General features: G+C 39.1%; 1 protein-coding gene across 2 annotated transcripts; it reads right to left on the reverse strand.

Moving 5' to 3' along the window:
- Positions 1–1,068: 1,068 nt before the first annotated feature.
- On the reverse strand, positions 1,069–18,968 carry kdm5a (lysine demethylase 5A). 2 transcript variants are annotated; one of them, XM_058417480.1, is made up of 27 exons: positions 18,822–18,968; positions 17,679–17,756; positions 16,401–16,523; positions 14,897–15,067; positions 13,631–13,831; positions 12,851–12,929; positions 12,624–12,715; positions 12,361–12,519; positions 12,092–12,211; positions 11,836–11,994; positions 11,476–11,657; positions 10,937–11,099; positions 10,726–10,845; positions 10,044–10,238; positions 9,055–9,236; positions 8,750–8,874; positions 8,525–8,675; positions 7,716–7,830; positions 6,469–6,824; positions 6,020–6,158; positions 5,708–5,887; positions 4,892–5,614; positions 4,567–4,695; positions 4,155–4,299; positions 3,737–3,954; positions 3,031–3,468; positions 1,069–2,048 (listed from the first exon to the last, which is right to left on the reverse strand). In XM_058417480.1, the coding sequence occupies exons 1-27, from the start codon at positions 18,966–18,968 to the stop codon at positions 1,815–1,817; spliced, it is 5,124 nt and encodes a 1,707-aa protein (XP_058273463.1). In that variant the 3' UTR covers positions 1,069–1,814. The 2 variants fall into 2 exon arrangements, with proteins under 2 accessions (XP_058273463.1, XP_058273462.1); XM_058417479.1 differs by having other exon boundaries at positions 1,070–2,048; positions 7,716–7,833.
- Between the last annotated feature and the right edge of the window lie 919 nt (positions 18,969–19,887).

Raw genomic sequence — 19,887 nt, forward strand, 5'->3', positions numbered from 1 at the left:
TTCACCCTGCAAATACACCATTTATGTTAAAAATATATATATTAAATATATAACAAATATACTAAATGTTAAGGTGTGCATGTGTAAATAAAAATCCCAGAGGTAACTGCAGTGTACGTCTTAATTAAAATGAAAATATATAAATTATCACTGAATAAAAAAAAAAAAAAAAATAGATGACATTATATATATATATATATATATATATATATATATATATATATATATATATATATATATATATATATATATATATAATCACTGAATTATAATTAAAATTAATAAATTATCACTGAATTAAAATAAAAATTTATAGATCATTACTGATTTAAAATTTCCTTTCAAGATTAATAAAGTTCTATCTTAACTTAAAAAAAGCTGTTTTATTATTATTGCACAGTATATTATACATTTTCTTGTTTCTGTCACTATTATTTATCACATTTTTATTTGCCTTGTTTAGTCTTGCTTATTTTATTTTTGACTTAATTTATTTCTTTATTTCTCTGTTTTTTTCATACACCTTATGATTATTATTAATGTATTTGGTGCTGTTTTACAGAAGTTTTATTAATTAATTTATTTATTTTTTACAATTTTTTTTTTTTTACAATTTTAATATTTACTATTATATATTAATATTGATTTCTGATGCCCCTTTTAGTTTAAAAAACAAAAAAACAAACAAACAAACAAAAGAAAACAAGGAAACACTCAAACGAAAAAAAGAATAGAAACAAGAACACCACTGGTCACCTATACAATTCATTCATCCATTTTCTATATAGCTTATGCTAAACAGAATCACGAGGAGCCTGGAACCTATCCCACAGAACTCAGGACACAAGCTAGCGGACAGCCTGAAGGGGGTGCCAACGTATGTCTTTGGCCTTGTAGATGAAACTGGAAGACCTGGAGGAAATATACAAACTCCATGCACACAGGACTAAGGCGGGAATCAAACCTCCAACCCTAGAGGTGTGAGGCATACATTTGCTTAACACAAACAACATTAGTAAACACATACAAACATTTGCCTACACAAGAAACACAACAGTGATGCAGATTTGTTTCACTAGGAATCGTTTTAATAAAGTTGAGCAACAAAAACATCCACATTGACTCATTAATTCTTTAAAATCTATTTACATCATAAATATTTTACTACATACATCCATTTTAAACTACTCCTACATATTTGCATGGTAACTCGTTTATCTGGCAGGTGTATCAGACAAATAGCTTAATAATCCTCCTACAGGCTGTTAGTGATAGGACGTCTGGAGCAAACCAGCAATGCATTGTGGGATTCTTCTTGTAATGTATGACAGTTCATTTAAGCTGGTTAAAATGGAGAGATGCAAATACAGTCTGGTCCAGCGGAGACAACCTAGAGCTAATGTGAGTGTGATGGGAGAAAAAGAGTAGTCTTAGGCTTTGAGGTGAGCTCTATGATCTGACAGTTCACAGACAAGAAAAAAAAAAAGAAGTTTAATGTCTGGTGGAACAATGCAAATCTCCAGCGCGCCATATCCAGTCATTTCCCCCTTAAATATCCACATTTATTGTGTAGCCCATGCACAGAATCCGTAAATGGATTCACCTGGGGGGAAAAAAAGCAGTTGCTTTTATTCATGCAAAATCCTCATCCTTCTTGTATACAGACTTTTGAATGGTCCAAAATGATAGTCAGCTCTTAGTCATATAGAAGATACAGAGAGCATCACTCTGCTTTCTGCTTCCCAAGTACACAAAGAAGAAGAGCTTGCAGTGGAGGTGCAACAGCAGTTGTTGGGTGTCTGTGTATGCATGTGTTAGCTGCCTTCTTGAACCTCTGCTTGGTACAGGGGGGAGAGAGTCTGTGTGCTACACATGGCTGAAGTCATGACCACAGTCTCTATGCCCACTTTGACTCCCATCACTCCGCCAGCCTTACGCGAGCAAGCCGAACAGATGTAGTCTTCGTTCTCGGCCATCTCGCACGACACACCCACACACACCTGATGGAACCACTCGTCACATCCTCCGTCACACTGAACCCAGTCCACCTGAGAGGGAAGAAGAGAAACAGAAATATTAGAAAATATATAAGGTAGTGTTTTAACCCAATTATCTATGAATTTTTAAAAGGTGCTGATGAATTATGTACAAAACGAATAATTTTTATTTTCATAATTTTTATATTCACTGATCATTCTTCTGCATTATGGTTTCTATAGTAACAACTCTTTTACAGGGTCTTCTGTAAAGGATTGCTCCATATAAACTTACGCTAATAATAAATAAAAACATGCCCTTATTTGCCACATAAAAACACAATCTTTGACAGGGTAAGGCTTCCTGTTAAGAGACTTGACATTTTTATTGAAGGAGTCTCCGATGTCGGCCCTTTGTAAACAATCAGTAAGTTCTCCACCACAGGGAGAGGCGAGGCTAGTTATAATGTGATAACAGGGCCTGACTTTAAATATCGATAGTTAAAAGGTGTTTAAAACGTTTTAATTAAAAAATAAATAAATAACTAATCTTACAGCTGGAGACTAATACATTTCAGATAACATGTTTTTTGCTACATAAAATAAACATTCACAACATAATGGAAGATGAATCAGAATTCAAAAGAGGGCAAATTAATGGCGCACATCTTGCTGGTGCATCTGTGTGCTGGATAGCAAGTCTCTGTGGTGCAGGACCTTTCATTCCCAAGACAAACTGATGTATTGGCTGCGAAAGCAGTTCCTTGACTATTCTATAAAGGATATAAATTATTGTGGTCCAAAACAGATGTTTCACTCTTATTGTCCAACCCGTGTGTGTCTACATACACAGACTCAAGATTTAACCACATAATAAATCATACTATTGCATGTTTCTATAGAAAAGACTCATTTCTGAGTCTAAGAGGATAAATGGATACATGGCTCTGAATAGAATCCCCAGACAATCATTTCATTATTATTCAAAATCCAACATGAAAATCACCACAGACTTCGTTATAATCATGAGATGAACATGAAATCTCTCACTAACCTTGTCCTTGCATGGTCTCTGACAGTTCTTTGCTGCACAGACAGCATTCTCGTCATTGGAGTCCTCTGCACCTGACCAGTCGTACTTAGACGGGATGTCTAGGATCTTCTTTTCCTTCTTCTTCTCCAGACCCTCCTTGGCGAACTCGGCTTTGGCCGCAGCTTTCTCCTTCCTCTTTCTCTCTTTCTCCTCCTTGGCGAGGCGCTTGGCCAGTTGCTTCAGCTCACGCGACTTCTCCGGACTGAGCTTGAGCTTTTTCTTTTTGGGTTTTCCACCAACCTCGAGTACCCTCTTCATGTCTTTGCATTTGGGCCGGCCTTCCACTCCCGACGAGGCCAAGAGTAACTGCTGCTCAGCTCTCTCTAGTTTCCTTTTTCTCTTCTTCTCCATTTCCTTTACCTTTAACTTCATTGGCTTCTCCAGCAGCGTGTCCTCCGACTTAGGAAGAGAGTGAGAGCGAAGAAAAGGGGATGGGGACAAAGATGAGATTTACAGAAAAAAGTTAGAACTGCAAAAATACACTGGATCAAAATGTAAAATATACACCCTGTATATTTCAGGGTGCAAATGCTTGCCAAGCTGATCAAGGTACCTAGAGGACGTAGCGTAATATATTTCAGCAACGCATTCTAGTGAACTTTGGAACAAAAAGGATCAGTACCTTTCTTCCCTGATAGTGCATTATCTAGCTTCCTGTGACACTCACCTCCACCTGCAGGAAGCGCTCCTCTGAGGGTGGATGCGTGGCCTGCAGGATTCTCCAGATGTGCTGAGTTTCATCCAGAGAGACCTCCAGCAGGTCTCCCTCCATCATCAGCACCTCTAGCTGGGCCTTGGCAGCAGGGGATAGCTCCAGCACAGGAGGCTCCAAACTGCGTGGCACCAGAGGCGTCTTCCTAGGCTGCTTCCGTGGAGTGGTAGGGTCTGGGAGAGGGATGCAGAAAACACATGATCTAACAGAGCTAAAAACAATATACATACAAACAAACTAAAACAAAATACATACATAATAACTGTATTGTAGCTAACTTGTAATTTTAATACAAAACAAGCTCCAAATTAAACTTTTCATGCATTTCTAAACGTTTACAGATTTGATACAAAGTGCCTGTAAGGTAACTTACTCTGAGGGCAAGACTTTGAGGCAGAGGAGTAGGCGTGTTCAGCACAGAAAGAGGGCGTGGTGGGCCACATGTGACTGACGACCTCTTCTGACTTCACAGGGATCTCCTCATCACAGAACAAGTAGGGCTTCACCTCACCTGTGTCCTGGAGACAGTGGAAGATATTACATTAATATGGATTTGTGAAGTTTTTAAAAATATATAAAACAATGAAAATATAACTAAAGAAATCTATGGATTTTTTTTCTGCAAAGTTAATATTCTTATCTAGGAGTCAAACATAATTAAATCTAGAAGTCTGAACTCTAGTGTGGGTATAGACAGTTTGATAGCTCAGCAATATAGCAGTTGATTAATTTCACAGGAAACACATCATTGCACAACTATAAATGCACAACTTTCTTAAACTTACCTTCATGTCATAGCCGTAAGTCTCACGGATGTCTTCATCCGAGTCTGTCTCCTCGTCGTCATAATCTAGAGACGGCCGTGGTGAGGTGGTCCTGTTGAATCCGGCCTGCTGGAACGTCTGTATGTGTCCCTGAGAGGATGAAAAGAAGAAGCCTTTGTCAGTCACATACACATTACAGCACAGTGAAATTAATTCCTTTACACATTTCACGTTGTTAGAAAGTTTGGGTCAGATCAGAGGGTCAGGAGAGTGGAAATAACAGAAAAAATAGACATCCCAGGCTTAAGTGTTAAATGTTAAAGTGGTTTTGAGGTCACAGACTCACCTGCAGGTCTGGATTGGCAGCAGCTTTCTGCAGCTCAGCATTGATGATCTTCTCGGTCTTCTCGCGTGCTGCGAGCTCCACCATGCGCTGACTGAGCACAGACAGCTTGGCCAGAGCAGAGGAGAGTTCGTCGGTGGCCAGGGCTTGCCGCGCCCGGTCCTGCCAGCTCATGGCACGCTCTGTCAAACACTGCAGCGCCTCACCCTCAGGCAGTCGCACAGGAAGCTTCTGCAGGGACACCAATAGCGAGAGGATGGTCTCGAGTCGGGGTCGCCTTGAACGCTGGCATAGCGGGCACAGAAACTTTGACTCTTTGCTAGCACTTTGCCAACTGCTCCCTGTTGTCAATTTTTTCTGCGAGCCTGCTTTGGGCAGGGGCACACAGGCGCCATGGAACCAGTCTTTGCACAGCTCGCACTGTAGCATTACACCTGCAGCTGTTTTGCGGCACAGGCAGAAGCGGACCTCATCGATTCGCTCGGCCATGCTCATCTTGGCCAAGTTGGCAGCCCGCAGTGAGTGCATGGCTTCAGCCTCCTGCTGCTCCTGAGCCTTAAAGGCAGCCACCACAGCAGAGGGTGAGCGCTCCTCGTCTGCGGCCTCATCCAGGTCACTCAGGCTGTCTGGCTCTGCACCACGCTCTTTTTCCAGCAGCTCTTTGGCTCGCCTACGCTTGCTTCGGCTGCTGCCGTACACACCAATGTCAGTTCGGGGACTCAGAACCTGAGAGGCAAACACTCAGAATGAGACAAGGCTTAAAAAAAATACATTGTACTTGCATTGATGTATTGATGAAACATTGATGAAGTCGCTCACCTGTAGCAGCGTGTAGGTGGAGTTTTTCTTAAGAAAGGTGCGCGCTGTCCTTTCTCTCCAAGCTCGTGCCGAAGCCACCTGCGACTCCACCTGTGGCAGGGCATCCAGACGTACAGGAATAGAGCGGCCCCTCGCTAACAGAGCTTCCAGCTGATCCAAGTATGCGTAATTGGTGCCATTCTGTCCCAATACAAAAAAAATAATAATTAATTATCAGTTCACCACAGCCAAATCTCTATGCACATTGAACCATGTTTTAAAAAAAAATGAAATCAGTGCCTACAGATTGTACTCTCAGAGATTCTAATGTACCTGGATGGCCTCTACTCTTGCTGTCCACTCTTTAGCTTTGTGGAGCGCTTCTCGAAGAGCTAGAACGTTAGGCAGATAGGCAGGGATGTTCTTGGCCTCCACAACAATGCTTTCAAGGGTCGCCATACTGTGACGAGGTCTAGAAGTAACATTTAACATTGTAAAGTTTATTTTATTTACATGAAATATGAAAAACTAGATATGCTTAACAAATATATTAAGAAAAGATGCTAAGGTAAGAAAGGTGCTATAGTATGCAAAGAATATTTGAGAAAGCATTTTAAACAAGAAAACACAGCAGAACAATTAGTGCATGAACTGATTCAGATGTTTGTGTTTCACCCTCTAACCCATTGCATAAAAACAAGTTCTAACCTATTCTCTAACACATGTGCAAGCTTTAGAGAGATTAAAAATCAAAGTGTTTGTATTTATGTTTCAGCTATTACCTGGCATGCAGGCATGCGCGTGCCTTGTCCTCCCAACGCTCAGACACAGTGAGGATTTCCTGCAGGTCAGCCATGGCTTTCTCAACAGCGTGGTGCGGGGCCAGACCCACACCTGAGTCGATGAGGCGCTTCATGACCTCCAGTGTGACACGCTGTGGCTCGTGTAGGGTGAGACGCACCTCATCTAACCAGCGGGCCTGCAGCAGCTCCTGTTTCAATCGCGCCAGCTCTGGAAGCTCCACGTCAAGCCCCGAGCCCAACTCCACCAGAACCTGCAGCTTCGCCGAATCCGGGGTCTCGTCTGCCAGAGCCAGCTGAGCGCGCTCGTGGAAATCCTCCACATTCTCCAGCAGCTCCTGAGAGAAGGAAAGAGGACACGATGAGGGAAAAGTGACTAAAAAATAAAATTGTTCAGTAAGGAGATTGTTTCTAAAAATGATTAAAAGTGCAGCTTTCACACTGCTGCTTATGTTGTGCTTTATAATTCGTGAGCAAACTTAAGGAAGTGTTGTACATTTTACTGGCCTGGACTTAGCTCTACCCCTTAGCTGGAATAGCTCTACCTCTTTCCTGAAAAAGCATATGATATATTTACCAGGCATACGTAGTTTCAAAACTCATGGCTTCCCATTTCTTAATAGCACTTGCAAAGCACCTTAAGCAGCATAAAATGCTCCGTTCAGCCATGTTTGTAGATTAACAGCTATTTCTTAAGGAAGCTTGTGTCTCAGAGCTTTGATTCTGACATTTCCGATTTTCTTAAAGATTCTCTGATCTGGGTCCTTAAAGCACACTGTCACGTTTATTTTTCTAACGGCCTTTTTTTTTTTTATTCATAGCTTCACCTAGGAGCCAAGGATGGAATTTTTATATTTAATATATATTTATATACATGCATGTAAGCATTTATAGAGATTGTTTACTCTAAGAGCTCTAATGATCCGGGACCGTGTCCAGTGTCGAGTGCTTAAGTATTTATAGAGAATGCAAGAATTCTGTTTTTCATAAATAAGTATGACGTAAAACAATTTTAAACAGAGTAAAATGTATTATAAACCAGCCTGGAGCCTGTTCCTGCACACGCAAGAAAACAGCAGCAGTCCTACACTCCCAAGAGAAACAAACTAGGTCAGATGTCAAAGACTTCTCCTGATGTTATGGTTGCATTAGATTTACAGACTCAACATCAGACATACTCTAGCTGTAAGGTGAGAAGATGCGAGTCTGACAGTGAGCTGGAGTCTTACTTTGACTTGCCGCGCCTGGCTGATGACACATGGCAGACGGAACAGCTGCTCCACGAACGCCTTCAGCTCCTCCACTGTCAGCTTGGTGCGTGTACGACTGTTCTCTGTGCGCTCTCTTCTTAAACCACAAAAAAAATAAAGACAATAAATTCATCCATCGATTAATCCATCAGTTTGTTAACCAATCCATTTCAAGCTAATTTTTCATCCAGACAAAGGTGATAATGGAAAATTATGTAACTGTGGCTTTTATATTCGTTTTTTAACTGATCAGATTTAGCCTGTGATGACCCCAGCCCTATCCACAGTACATGAGCACTCGATGCAATGGTTTAATAAGTGTGAAAATGATGACACAGTTAACATCCCAAACTTTTTTAATCACAGATTTTGGAGCAGTGTGTTAGACAGCACTCTCTTATACCAATATCAACTGAGAGAATAATTTTGGGAGGAATGGTGTTGATCCTCCAGCACAGTTCTAGGTACTTGTTGAATCTGTACTAAAGTTTGCTGGAACTGTTTTGGTGGCTTTTGGCAGACCAACACTTTACTAACCCATTTTTTCCTTTGATTTGTCAGAGTCTATGATAACAGTTTCATAAAAACTTTAATATAAAAAAATAAAAATAATTAAAATAAAATGAAATTAAAGGAATGACAAATAAATAAAATAAAATAAATAAACAAATAAATGATATAGATATACAAGATATAATAATTCCAATTTTAAATAATTAAGGGTACTACTTCCTAACATTATGAATTTATAATTCCTAACCTCATAACATAAAAGGATGTTAATTTACTTGTGTCTTTGTTTGTGGTTGAGCAGAAGCTGGGCTACAGAGGAGCAAGTCTCCGCCTCCTTCACCATCTCTCTCAGCTTACGGAACATATTGTTCTCTGGGTACTTCCTGTCCTCTGCGTCCTCCAGCAACACCTTCAGTTCGATCAAATCTGCTAGGACAGACGAGTGTGTTAGAGTGTTTGTGTGTGCTCCTGTAGTGTGTGTGTGTGTGTGTGTTAATAACCTTTCTTGTTCTTCTGATCAGCTGACAGTGCCTCACTGACTCTCTTGGCCCAGGTGTCGTAGGACTGGGCGCGGGACTTCACCCCATACAGCATGGCAGGGAACTCCTCCAGATCATACCGGTACCTACAGTACACACAAAGTTATAGAATATGTTTTCATTACAATAGAAGACATTCTCTATCTTGTATAAAGAGCTTTAAATGCTGCATGATGCCACCTCTATAATGTGTGTGTAACAAAACAAACCCTCAGATAAAGATCTGTGGTGTAGATTTTTGTTTGTGTGTGTGTGTGTGTGCTCACCTGAGGCACTTGTTTGTAAGAGGACAATTGCAGAGCTCTGTGGCATGATGCAGACAGACAAGGCGCTCCGGGCTGCATGAACATGTGAGAGCTGACAAAAAGCAGGTGGTTTTACATTTGTAACACTGCCGCTCATCATCTGGAACCAGCTCAAACACTTCCTGTTCTGAGGACTGCAACCCCTACAGGCAGAGAGACAGGACACAATAGACACAATACAGTTTACCATCACTCACACTGGTCCTGTCCTGACCTCAAGCTTCTTTTCTGTTTTTACAATACTGATTTCAGACATATGGTCAAATGGCTCTTTTGAGCCTCCATTTTTTTTAACCTTAACAGTGTTCCATGATGTGAAACATTTTATCCACAATCATAAGATAATAACAAATCAGTACAACAATAAAGAATAATAGCACATGATCATATATCTTACAAGGCTGAGTATGAATCTGCATGATAAGTGTTAAGGTTAATAATAAAATGATTAAAGCATGTTATTTAAACAAGGAAATGATTTAATCCTTGATATATTGAAGTGTAGAATTGAAGAAGTTCTCTTCCTTAAGAAGGCCTTTTTTTATTATTGACTTTAAGAAGGAGAAAAAGAGAGGCAGTTGAAGGAAGGACTGTTTATAGCTGCTATAATGCAAGAGATAAAAGGAAGTTGTTTTAACCACAACATTAACACCAGTATAAGTTTTATTATAATTCTTATCTTTTATTTACAAAAAGAGGAATAAAACACTTTAGGGTATGCTGTTAATGGAAAATAATCAACTTTACATCAGGCAGTAACCCGCCACACCCGTGTGGATTATTTTAGATATAAAAGAATGCTTCACTATTCATTACGCAAATAACATTTATAATATAATTTATTATATTTATTTATAGATTATATCATCTTTGCCAAAAAAAGGTGAAATGTTCTAAAATGTGGACTGAAGAAAAAAAAAAAAAAAGGCAAAGAGAAAGCAGTGTCTCACCATGTCCTGCACAGCCTGTCGGAGTCTGCTCTCTTCATCGATCACCTCTGCCAGCTCTCGGCACACGGCTGCTGCCAGCTCCACATCCAGGCTCTCGGGATCAGCCGCCATCTTACACAGCAGCTCCTCGTGGGAGAACACACAGTGACGCTGCAGCCGCCGGTAGTGCGCCACACACTGACGGCCCATGGGCAGCTACACAGTGCACAGGCATTACAGAGAAATGGAGATAAGTAAGCAAAGTTTACACATACACACACACACCATAGCAACATAAATGGGTCAAGATTCTTCAACAGCTGTGTTACAGATCTCTGCGTATATCAACTGATAATTAAACTGAATAAAACCACAGTGACACATACTAGTGTAAAAATCTATTCATGTTTGCACCGAAGAAACGAACGAAAGAACTTATTCTGAGAAGACTCAGTTCCATTATTTTATAATGGGATGTTGCACTAGTACTAAATGCATGACTGCCAAAGGTTTTGCTAAAAGCTGGGTGGAATAGTAAATTCCAAAAACAACAGTGTGGTAAGGTAGACCTCCTGTACTTTATATTTACTTATCAAAACACCCATAGCAGTGCTAAGCAAACTGCTAGGGACTATCGAGGATTTGTGGTACTCTTTGAGTCCAGGATTGAGCTCTACAGACTATGAAGGTGGGGCAATGTTACCCAGTCTGCGGTGCAGAAGTTAACAGCTTCAGCAAAGTTGTAACCCTGGTTGAAGCCGCTGTGATAAGCTCTCGGGAAAGTCACTACAAACTCTCCAGCGCACTGATTAGTCCGATACACCTATGAGGAGAAAAATCTGTAAGGTCTCTGTACAGAAGAACTAAGTAAAATCCTTGACAGTTGTGCGTGTACAGCAAGTGCGATGACCCACCGGAACACCGTGCTCCATGAGAACGTTAGGGTTCATGATGGTGACCAACTGGTGCAGTAGATCAGGCTGAGAGTCGAAAAGCTCTGGTGCCAGTTTCTTCATCACAGCCTCCAGCTGCTCCGCTGCATGAGCCGGGACTCCATACCAGGTCTTGGGTTCTCCCCTGATCAACACCAAGAACAAATTTTCCATATTTCTTCAGGACACTAATATGATACCAATAAATATCCAAAGTGGAATCAGAGTTTTACAGACATAAAAATCTGTTTGATGGATATTATTTCTGTAAATTCAGTACTGCCAATGATTTCATTTCATTCGATATGTATTCAAAGAAAATCAATTCTCTCTTGAAACAATTCTTTACTGATGCACAGATCTCAATAATCAGACACCTGAGTCTACTGAAAGCCAAGATCAGTTGATTAAACAGGAGGAACGAGATGTAGCTTCTGCTTGATTGGAATGAAAACTGCACCCACACTAGCCCTTTGTGTATAAGATTGGACATCTCTACTGTATCCTGCTGACCATCTTACCAGTGCAGATAGTTAATGGAGTAGCTCCAGTGATCCTCAATGTGCCAGCAGAAGGAAGAGAAGCACATGCCTACATAAAGCCAGGGTACCTTCATCCCCGAGATGTCTGCATTAATGTGTGCAAGCACTGACTGCTCAAGCACTGGCATGTTGTTTAGGTTCCAGCCTGAATTGGTGTAATCCTGTGGAAGAAAGTGTCAATCAAGGGAGGTCACTACATCCAAATCACACGAATAGTTCGAGACATCCATTTACTGACGATTCTTATCAGACATCAATCGGGGACACTGTGTATGTTAGTGTAAGTTTGGAACAACATAAGCTTAAATTATCATCGGGAAAAAGTGAACTCAAGCTGACCTCCTCGTCCCCCAGTAGTCTTCTTTTTCCATCTCGGACAGGAAAGCCACTCCCTACATCTTTGGAACTGATATCTGCTCCATATTCAACAATCACATCCTCCTCTATGCTGCTTACGAGCCTCCAGAACTCTTTCTCCACCAGCTCTGTAGGGACCATCTGTGTTCCAACAAACAGGTTAACAGCAAAGTATGGCTATCTATGTACATGTTTATTAAAGAGGTGAAAGACTAGGCAGTGACTGTGCTGCTCTTACATGAACTGGCATGTTGAAGTAGTCCGATTTAAAATGGTCTGCCATTTCTCCAAAGCTCTGCAGCGTGTATTCACGCACAGCCTGCTCAAACCCAAATGCTTCCCGGGGCTTGCTGCACTCCTGAGGGATAAGAGATGAAAACTGTCACCCAACACAGCTTGGTTTAATCACAATCACCACAAGACACCTGGCTTAACAGCTGGGATAGGCTAGGACTAAAAAAAACTGCGTATACAGGAATAGTTTTGTAACATCTCAGCTCTGCATACCTCTGCCACACACTTAGGACAACGCCAGTCTCCTTTGGGCACATCCTGAAGGGGTGGAATCAGGCAAAAGGTGTGGTAGCTGTCATCACAGCCATCACACAACAGGAGACGGTCCTCCTCATCACCCCGCCCACATGACATACACATGTACATGTCGATCTGTAATATGATAAAATCAAGTTTGTTAGTTTAAATATAACACACAGGCCTTGGTATTTAGTTCTGCAGCGATTGAAATACTTCAAGCAAAAATAAACACTCACAAAATTGACCTCCAGAGTTTCTTTGCGTGGACGCATCTTAATAGCAAACGCTTGAGCCTTCAGGTGCTTCTGCTTCTTTATGAAAGCATCATCTATATAATAGAAACCCAGATGTAAAAGACAATTCTGAAACTGCGAATGCACTGCAGAAACTCTAAACTCTGTTAGTCAGAAGCTCACTTACATTAATTCAGTTTTAAAATTAGGTGAATGTGTGTAAATCTTACCGGCAGGAACAATCTCAAAATCCACCACTTTAGGGCTGCTGCTAAAGATCTGAAGGCCTTTGGGCTCTTTGTTCTCTCTCTGAAAGATCAAGCAATGACACTGGCGCTCAGACATGGTGCTTTATGGAGACATGCAGTGGGTTGGAATGACAAACATGTTCTTCCAGACTGTGTGTTGTTGGTAGCTGGTAATTCTAGGATGGTGATGGTTGCCTTACATATCATATTTCTTCCTAGCTCTAACAAGTGTTATCATTTGCCATTCATTAAAGACACTTATTAACTTCTTCATAAACACTTCAGCAACACAAGTAACATTAACAAAGTAACTAATACCTGTGTTGATCGGTCCTTTTTAAAAAAAAAAATAATATTCAAAATAAACAAAATAAAGTAAAGTTACTTTTAAAGTAAATTTTTTTGATTCTTCTGTTTCTCTAAGTTTCAGGAATATCAAACTCTGACCTCAACAATGCCTTTATTTAATAATAATTACTGAGGAAATAATGTAAATCTTCTTTCATTCATCTTTAAATTGCTCACATATATTACTCCATGATGTGAATACATTATTTTGGTATGATTTAGAAATGTTATTCACACATTTGTATATTTTTGACTATTTTTGCCATACATCATATCATATCTACATCATCTCGAACAAACAGGTCAAACCAAACAAAAGGTCACAGCAGTAAGAAAAAGAATGTAGAAATGTGCACACCACAAATGTTCACGTGAAGCTCACATGATCTGTAAAATAAAACTCTCCCAACAAACCTCAGACTTCAGGCGTCGCGAACGTCTCTCAGGAAGAGAGTGCTTCTTCTTCTGCGACTTGTCACTCAGACCGTCTTGCTCCTTGCCTTCCTTCTCTTTAGGTTTCTCTTCATCATCATCCTCGTCCTCCTCACAGCCACGCTCTATTCCTTCATCCACCTCCTCAGCTTCGTCTCCTTCCTGGTACAGCCGGTGTATGCCCTGAAGAACAAGAACGCTGATGTGTCATAATGTTTACTAGCTCTTAATCATGTGCATATAAAGTCTATAAAAGGTATAAATAGGGCAATAACGAAATAGTATATTACAATCTAATATGCTTGCAAAATCTCACTGTTCTAAACGTCTAAATTCGTAAAGGCACAGACGTGTTTTCATGCACAATAGCTAAGATTTAGCGATCTATTCATTTAAGAGAGCCTTTTCCCGTCACCCAGAATGCAAACATGCGCTGAACATTTGCTACAGTTTGTTACCCAATCCAACACACTCACTCATTTTGAAAGTCAAATACAGAAACAGCATGCGATGACCTTTACGTCATTTTTTTTTTTTTATTTATTTGTTTATTTTAGATTGCTAACAAAGTTTGCATAACCTAGTGAGAAACTGAAACTAAAAAATTTTAATTCTATTGTGTAGCAACAAGAGAAGTAGTGTGTTAGGTTTTTACAGATACAGATATTAAATATTAAATAATAATTTATAATATATATATATATATATATATATATATATATATATATATATATATATATATATATATATATATATATATATATATACACACATACACACAATAATTTTAGGCATTAAAAAAAGAAATGAAAATAAGTTCAAAACTTTGTGTAAACATTTCCTATTTTTTCCACTATGTTTTTTTGTAACAACGTTAACTTTAAGAGAAATTGTTAGAGAGATGTATTTTATGTATTTTTTTTTTTCATTTTATATGCACTAAACTGTAGCTCCAGCAGTCTGGCATGGGTATTTACTTGTATCCTAATGAAGAAAACAAAATGCCTATACATAAACGCCTGTTATGTTTTATAATTTCTTTAATCTTTAACCAGTGCACTAATATATACAGCAAAATCTTTCACACAAAACGCAAATATAATTATTTTCCTTGAGGTTTATCTGCCACTTTGTAGACAATACCACTGATTTTTTATTATTATTATTTTATTGAATATTATTATTATTATTATTATTATTATTAGTTGTCAGTACTGAGTATTATATCATCAGGCAGAGTAAACTCACAGAGAGTGAAGCTCCAGACTGAAAGAGCTCATATGGGTAGAGGATTCTCTCATAGTGAGAACGCAGCAGGGAACCGATGCCCTTCCCGGCTGGGAAACCCATGCGAGTGGCTATTTTGGACCAGCGCTTCTCCTTACAGACGGCCTCGAAACCTCCCTCGGAAGATACAATCTACAAGAGAAAAATAATAGTTAAAAGACATCTCTAAGGGACAATCATAAAATTCACATAACATATCAATATATTGAACCTAAATAGGAACATGACATATGAAATAAGTACGGCAATCTGGGTAAAAACCTTCACATGGTGAAACTGTGTATGTAAAGTTCTAAATAAAAAGAAGCCACTCTTGTCAGCTTGAATTAAAGAAACATCACAGATATTTTGATATCCAGCTTCAGCTAACAAACTGAGGAGAAGGATTTTTAGATAGATCTGATAGTGCTAAAGGTACACTATACAATACTAGCTCAGATTCCTTGTATCAGAATAACACATCCGTTCACCCCCACCCCCACGCTGTCATGTGCAGCAGATCTCTGAATCCAGTTGTGCAAAAGCAAGGCCACAATGGTGTAAGCACAATAATAATGCTTCTCTATTCCCTAATAACTGTTAGGAACAGCAAAAAAAAAAAAAAAAAAAGAACAATCATAACATGGCATGTGCCATGATAATAAAAATTTTGTTATGCCTCTTTGCATAACAACAGACAATCCTTACAAACTAGTGCAGACAGACCTGAGACATCCTACATTGTTTTATTTAATTCTGGTCTTTTTTAGATTCTTGCAACTATAACATTTCTTAAATTGTATTAATAAAACAAAAAATATCAATCAAAATGAATCATCTTGTGCTTGTAAAATAAATATTTTAATTATAATCCTTACTGACTGTATTTATTCTGGTTTCCATACAAACTCGTGCAGACAGACATGAGACATCTCTTACATTGGTTGTATGATACAAAGGGATCTGGGGATCATTCATGCTCTGAAGGTGTAGTGTGTGGTTTTTCTAATCACAACATTGTAGAGCTATTCATTTAAAAGGCGTGTAGTATCCACTAGGTATATAGGACAGACTTTCATGACCTCTGTAGAAAGCCAAAACAAGGTTCAAATCTAAATGAAGAAATATTTTAACATCATTATGGTGTAACATATTTATGATTTTATACTCCAAGGTCTCAAAGTATGTCAGAAAAAGGCAGAAAAAGTCAACTTTGGATATTTTTAATTGGGTTCTGCGACAGTGACATCTCATGCATTTCCCAGACCATCATTTATACAAACATGCTGCAGCTCAAATAAATTAAATATTGCTACTGCTGCATGTGAAACTATGATTTCATACTACTTGCACATTTTGCTCCTGTAAAGGAGCAAGGTATTACAATCGTGCTACAATCCTGCAACAACCAATCCTGCTTTATCCATTACACTTTCAGTATTTGTTAGAAAACCAAATGTGGCTGAAATCAGTGAGAAAGCCTTGCCTTGCTGAGCAGGTACAAGTCCAGGATTTTTCTCTCCACATGTGGAAAGCGCAGTTTAGAGCCCTGGAGTTCCCAAAACTTTGCGATTTGATCCAAGAAGTTCAGTTTTACTCTGGTGAGGGCCTGAAAGGAAAGGCGAATGATGAAAACATAAACATTGGCATCTTAAACACAATGATAAACGCATTTACAAATATAATTTGTGTGTAACATAGAATATGCTGCTATACAGGTTATTCTCTGTAACCACCAGATCACCCGCAATGCTGATAATAGCTAATAATGTTAGTAATATTATCTAAAAGAAATCTTCTTGAAGAAAACCTGGGGTGAGCGAGTCATTATCTAAGACGTTCAGCATAATATGATGTATTTATACACAAACTGCCTGTCAAGTGCTTTTGAATACACTGTACTTAACTATTTGTATTTAAGTAATGTCATCAAACTGGTTATTCGTAAGTTACATGCCAGGCTTTGTAGTAGACATTAGTAGATTAGCAGCACAAGCTAACTTTATGAGGAGGAACACTCTCCAGAGACTCCACTGATCTTTGCTTCTTCTTCTTTCCAAGCTTTATTTTAATTAATAAAGTTCTCTATACACATTTAAATAGAGGTAATATATGACAGGACGAGATGAGATCACAAATATTCTTCTGTTTTTCTTCTATTTCAAGTCAGAAGGAATTAATTGAAGTTAGGAATTAAAGTTGTGAGAGAGGTTATATTAAAAATAATCTCGTAAAACACAAGCCATAAAACTGGTCAAAGGATTGGGTGGAGCAAATTGTGTAGATTTAATGATTCCTATAATGCTAATTTGCATAAAATTAAGAACAATTCAAGTCTCATGCCGCTTGGCCTGTTGGTACTTTGTGCTTTATGGAACAATTACAGCTCAATGTGCTGCATATAAACTTAAATCAAACAGTTGCATGCTGCTTGCTATTGTGCACACATGTGTTACTTATGATAAGCAATGAACCAAACACACTCGCTGCTATAAAAATACGCTCCGTTTTCCTCTTGATTTTGTCCTGTGGACATGTAAATATTTGAACTCAGCTGTACTTATTATTTCATTATACACTCTACCAGGGCAGTTGTACATTCAAGAGCAATAAGGCTGTGGGAAAAAGTCGCTTCCTATGTGAAATTAAGACAGTACAAGCAAACACGGTGAGAATTCTGAAAGCAAGTCACTGTGCACAGGACAAGTGACAGAAGGAGCAAAACAATGACAGTGTTGTTAAAGAGCTGAAAGGAAAACTTCACCTCAAGCTCATTGAGCCGCTGGACCCGTGGCGTGAAGCGGAAGTTGCGTACATCACATGCAAAAGGAGGCTGCCAGTCCTACACCAGCAAAATACCACAATTGAACAAAGTTAATTCTGCAATTAACATCGAGTCTAACCCAATCCAGATTTTTACTCAGTGTTTACGTTTAGGTCAATGTTAATCCCATTACAGATACTGTATTAAGAACAACGAGCTAGAACTCATTTAAATACATTTTTTATTATTAATTCTGAATGCTCTTTAAAAAAAATCACTGCAACAAACCAGTACTACTGAAATCTACTTCAAAGAATTTGAATGGATGACAACTGAAAGGGTTGTGGAAATGACAGTGTCGGTAAAAATGTGCAGGATTATCATTAAATTCAAGCTGAACAGGTTTAATACAGAGGAAAGAAAGTGCGTTTATGCTTTCCTATGGCCTACGAATCAGACATCATGCTGCATGTACAGTACACAATACGCATTTGATGGAGAAACAACTTTGATTTTCATTTTTCTTGCATCTATAACATATAAATTATATTGATAAAACTATAAACAAGAAACTCAGTAAAATAATTTCACAACTTTTTGTAGCAAACCTGTATTGTCAAAATAAATCTTTTAATTTTAATTAAACCTTAATCATCTAAAGACCAATTTTTGTGTTGTTTTACGTGGTATGCAGATTTATGCAGATTTGGCTTGTCTTTGAGGTAATAACTGGATATTTATTAGAAAAGATTTCCAATTTCACAAAAAAAAAAAAAAGTCAGCATTCAGTTCACAAAGTGCAACATCTAATCATTTTTATTAATTCCCCTGTAGGGCTTTACAAACGATTTGTAGAAATGTTGATCATCTGTCACCTTGTGTAATCAGTTACAACATTAAAACATTGTGGCTTCATCGGAGGCTTTGATGCTGTGTTCTGTTACATAAGACATCTGTAAAGTATAATATTCAGGTGAAAAGGCAGTGTGTTTGTGTGTGTACACAATGTCCTCACCAGACACTTCCACATATTTAAAGGGACTGATTGTTGTGTCCCCCGTGCGGCTTCCTGTACTCTGCATCAAAGAAGGACGGTACAAAAATAAAGTAGATGTAAACAATAGTAAAGCTGGAGCTGTGTACCTGAGGTGGCCTGATCTTGCAGATACCGCTTTTCTCTGCGATAGGTCTGATCTTGCTGATGAAGCCGAGAGGATCGGAGAAATCCTCCCAGCTCGGCTCAAACACCGGGCACTCCGGAGGGGGCAGGAACTCCGTGTACACAGCCATGATGCGGGGTAAAAGCCTCGATTTTTCACTTCACAACAACGCGATCGTCACACACTTAGAAGTGCAGGAGACATACTTTCTAATGCATCAGTACTGTATGCATGATCGGGTCGCAAGATTTAAAAACGAAAAAGACTCAAGTGAGACACCGGAACTGCTTCAGTTCATCTTCACCTCGCTATGGCTGTGGCCTACGGAGTACAAAGCCATGAAAACACTCACGTATCGCCCATTTTGTACCACGTACGAATGATGTATCCGAAGTACTAAGAGTCCAATGCGTTATTTCCCAGGATAAAAAACCCCCTGGGTTAAATTGCATGAGGTGTAGTTAGGGTATATCCTCTATCGTTACGAAAACAGTAGGTCGAATTCAACACTACACCACTCCCGAGTTCGGTTTTCCTACCCTATTTCGGGCAAATTCCACCGCCTTGAATCAAATATCTTTGATTGGTTGAATCTGTCTAGGGATAAACTACTAGCCAATCACAGCGCATAACTACAACTGCTTCCAGCCAATGCTATAATGTATGAGGCGGGACATCTCTGAATACAGGCAGGAAAACACAGCAGGCATAGCATTTTCACAAGGTTGCCGAAAAAAAGAGATTTATTTATTTCTGTGTTATTTAACAGGGACAACAGATGTTCTTTGTCTTCACGATTTAATACAGTGCTTTTGCGATTTGTGAATTTCCTTCATGACGTAACACAATGCCCCCTGTCTAGAACGGTTTGTTTAGCTAAGTAAGCTAGCAGACGGTGTTCATATACAACAGCCCCCGATTACGTCACACCGGTGCCGGAAGTGAATTTCATCATTAATTTCCATTCCTCGAAATATTCAAACTCCTAGAAATATTCAGACTGCATTGTTTTAACTCATATGTACGTATGAAGCTAAAAGATACCCTAA

This window comes from Hemibagrus wyckioides, linkage group LG19 (assembly GCF_019097595.1).
Source record: "Hemibagrus wyckioides isolate EC202008001 linkage group LG19, SWU_Hwy_1.0, whole genome shotgun sequence".
In the NCBI taxonomy this organism is placed as follows: Eukaryota; Metazoa; Chordata; class Actinopteri; order Siluriformes; family Bagridae; genus Hemibagrus; species Hemibagrus wyckioides.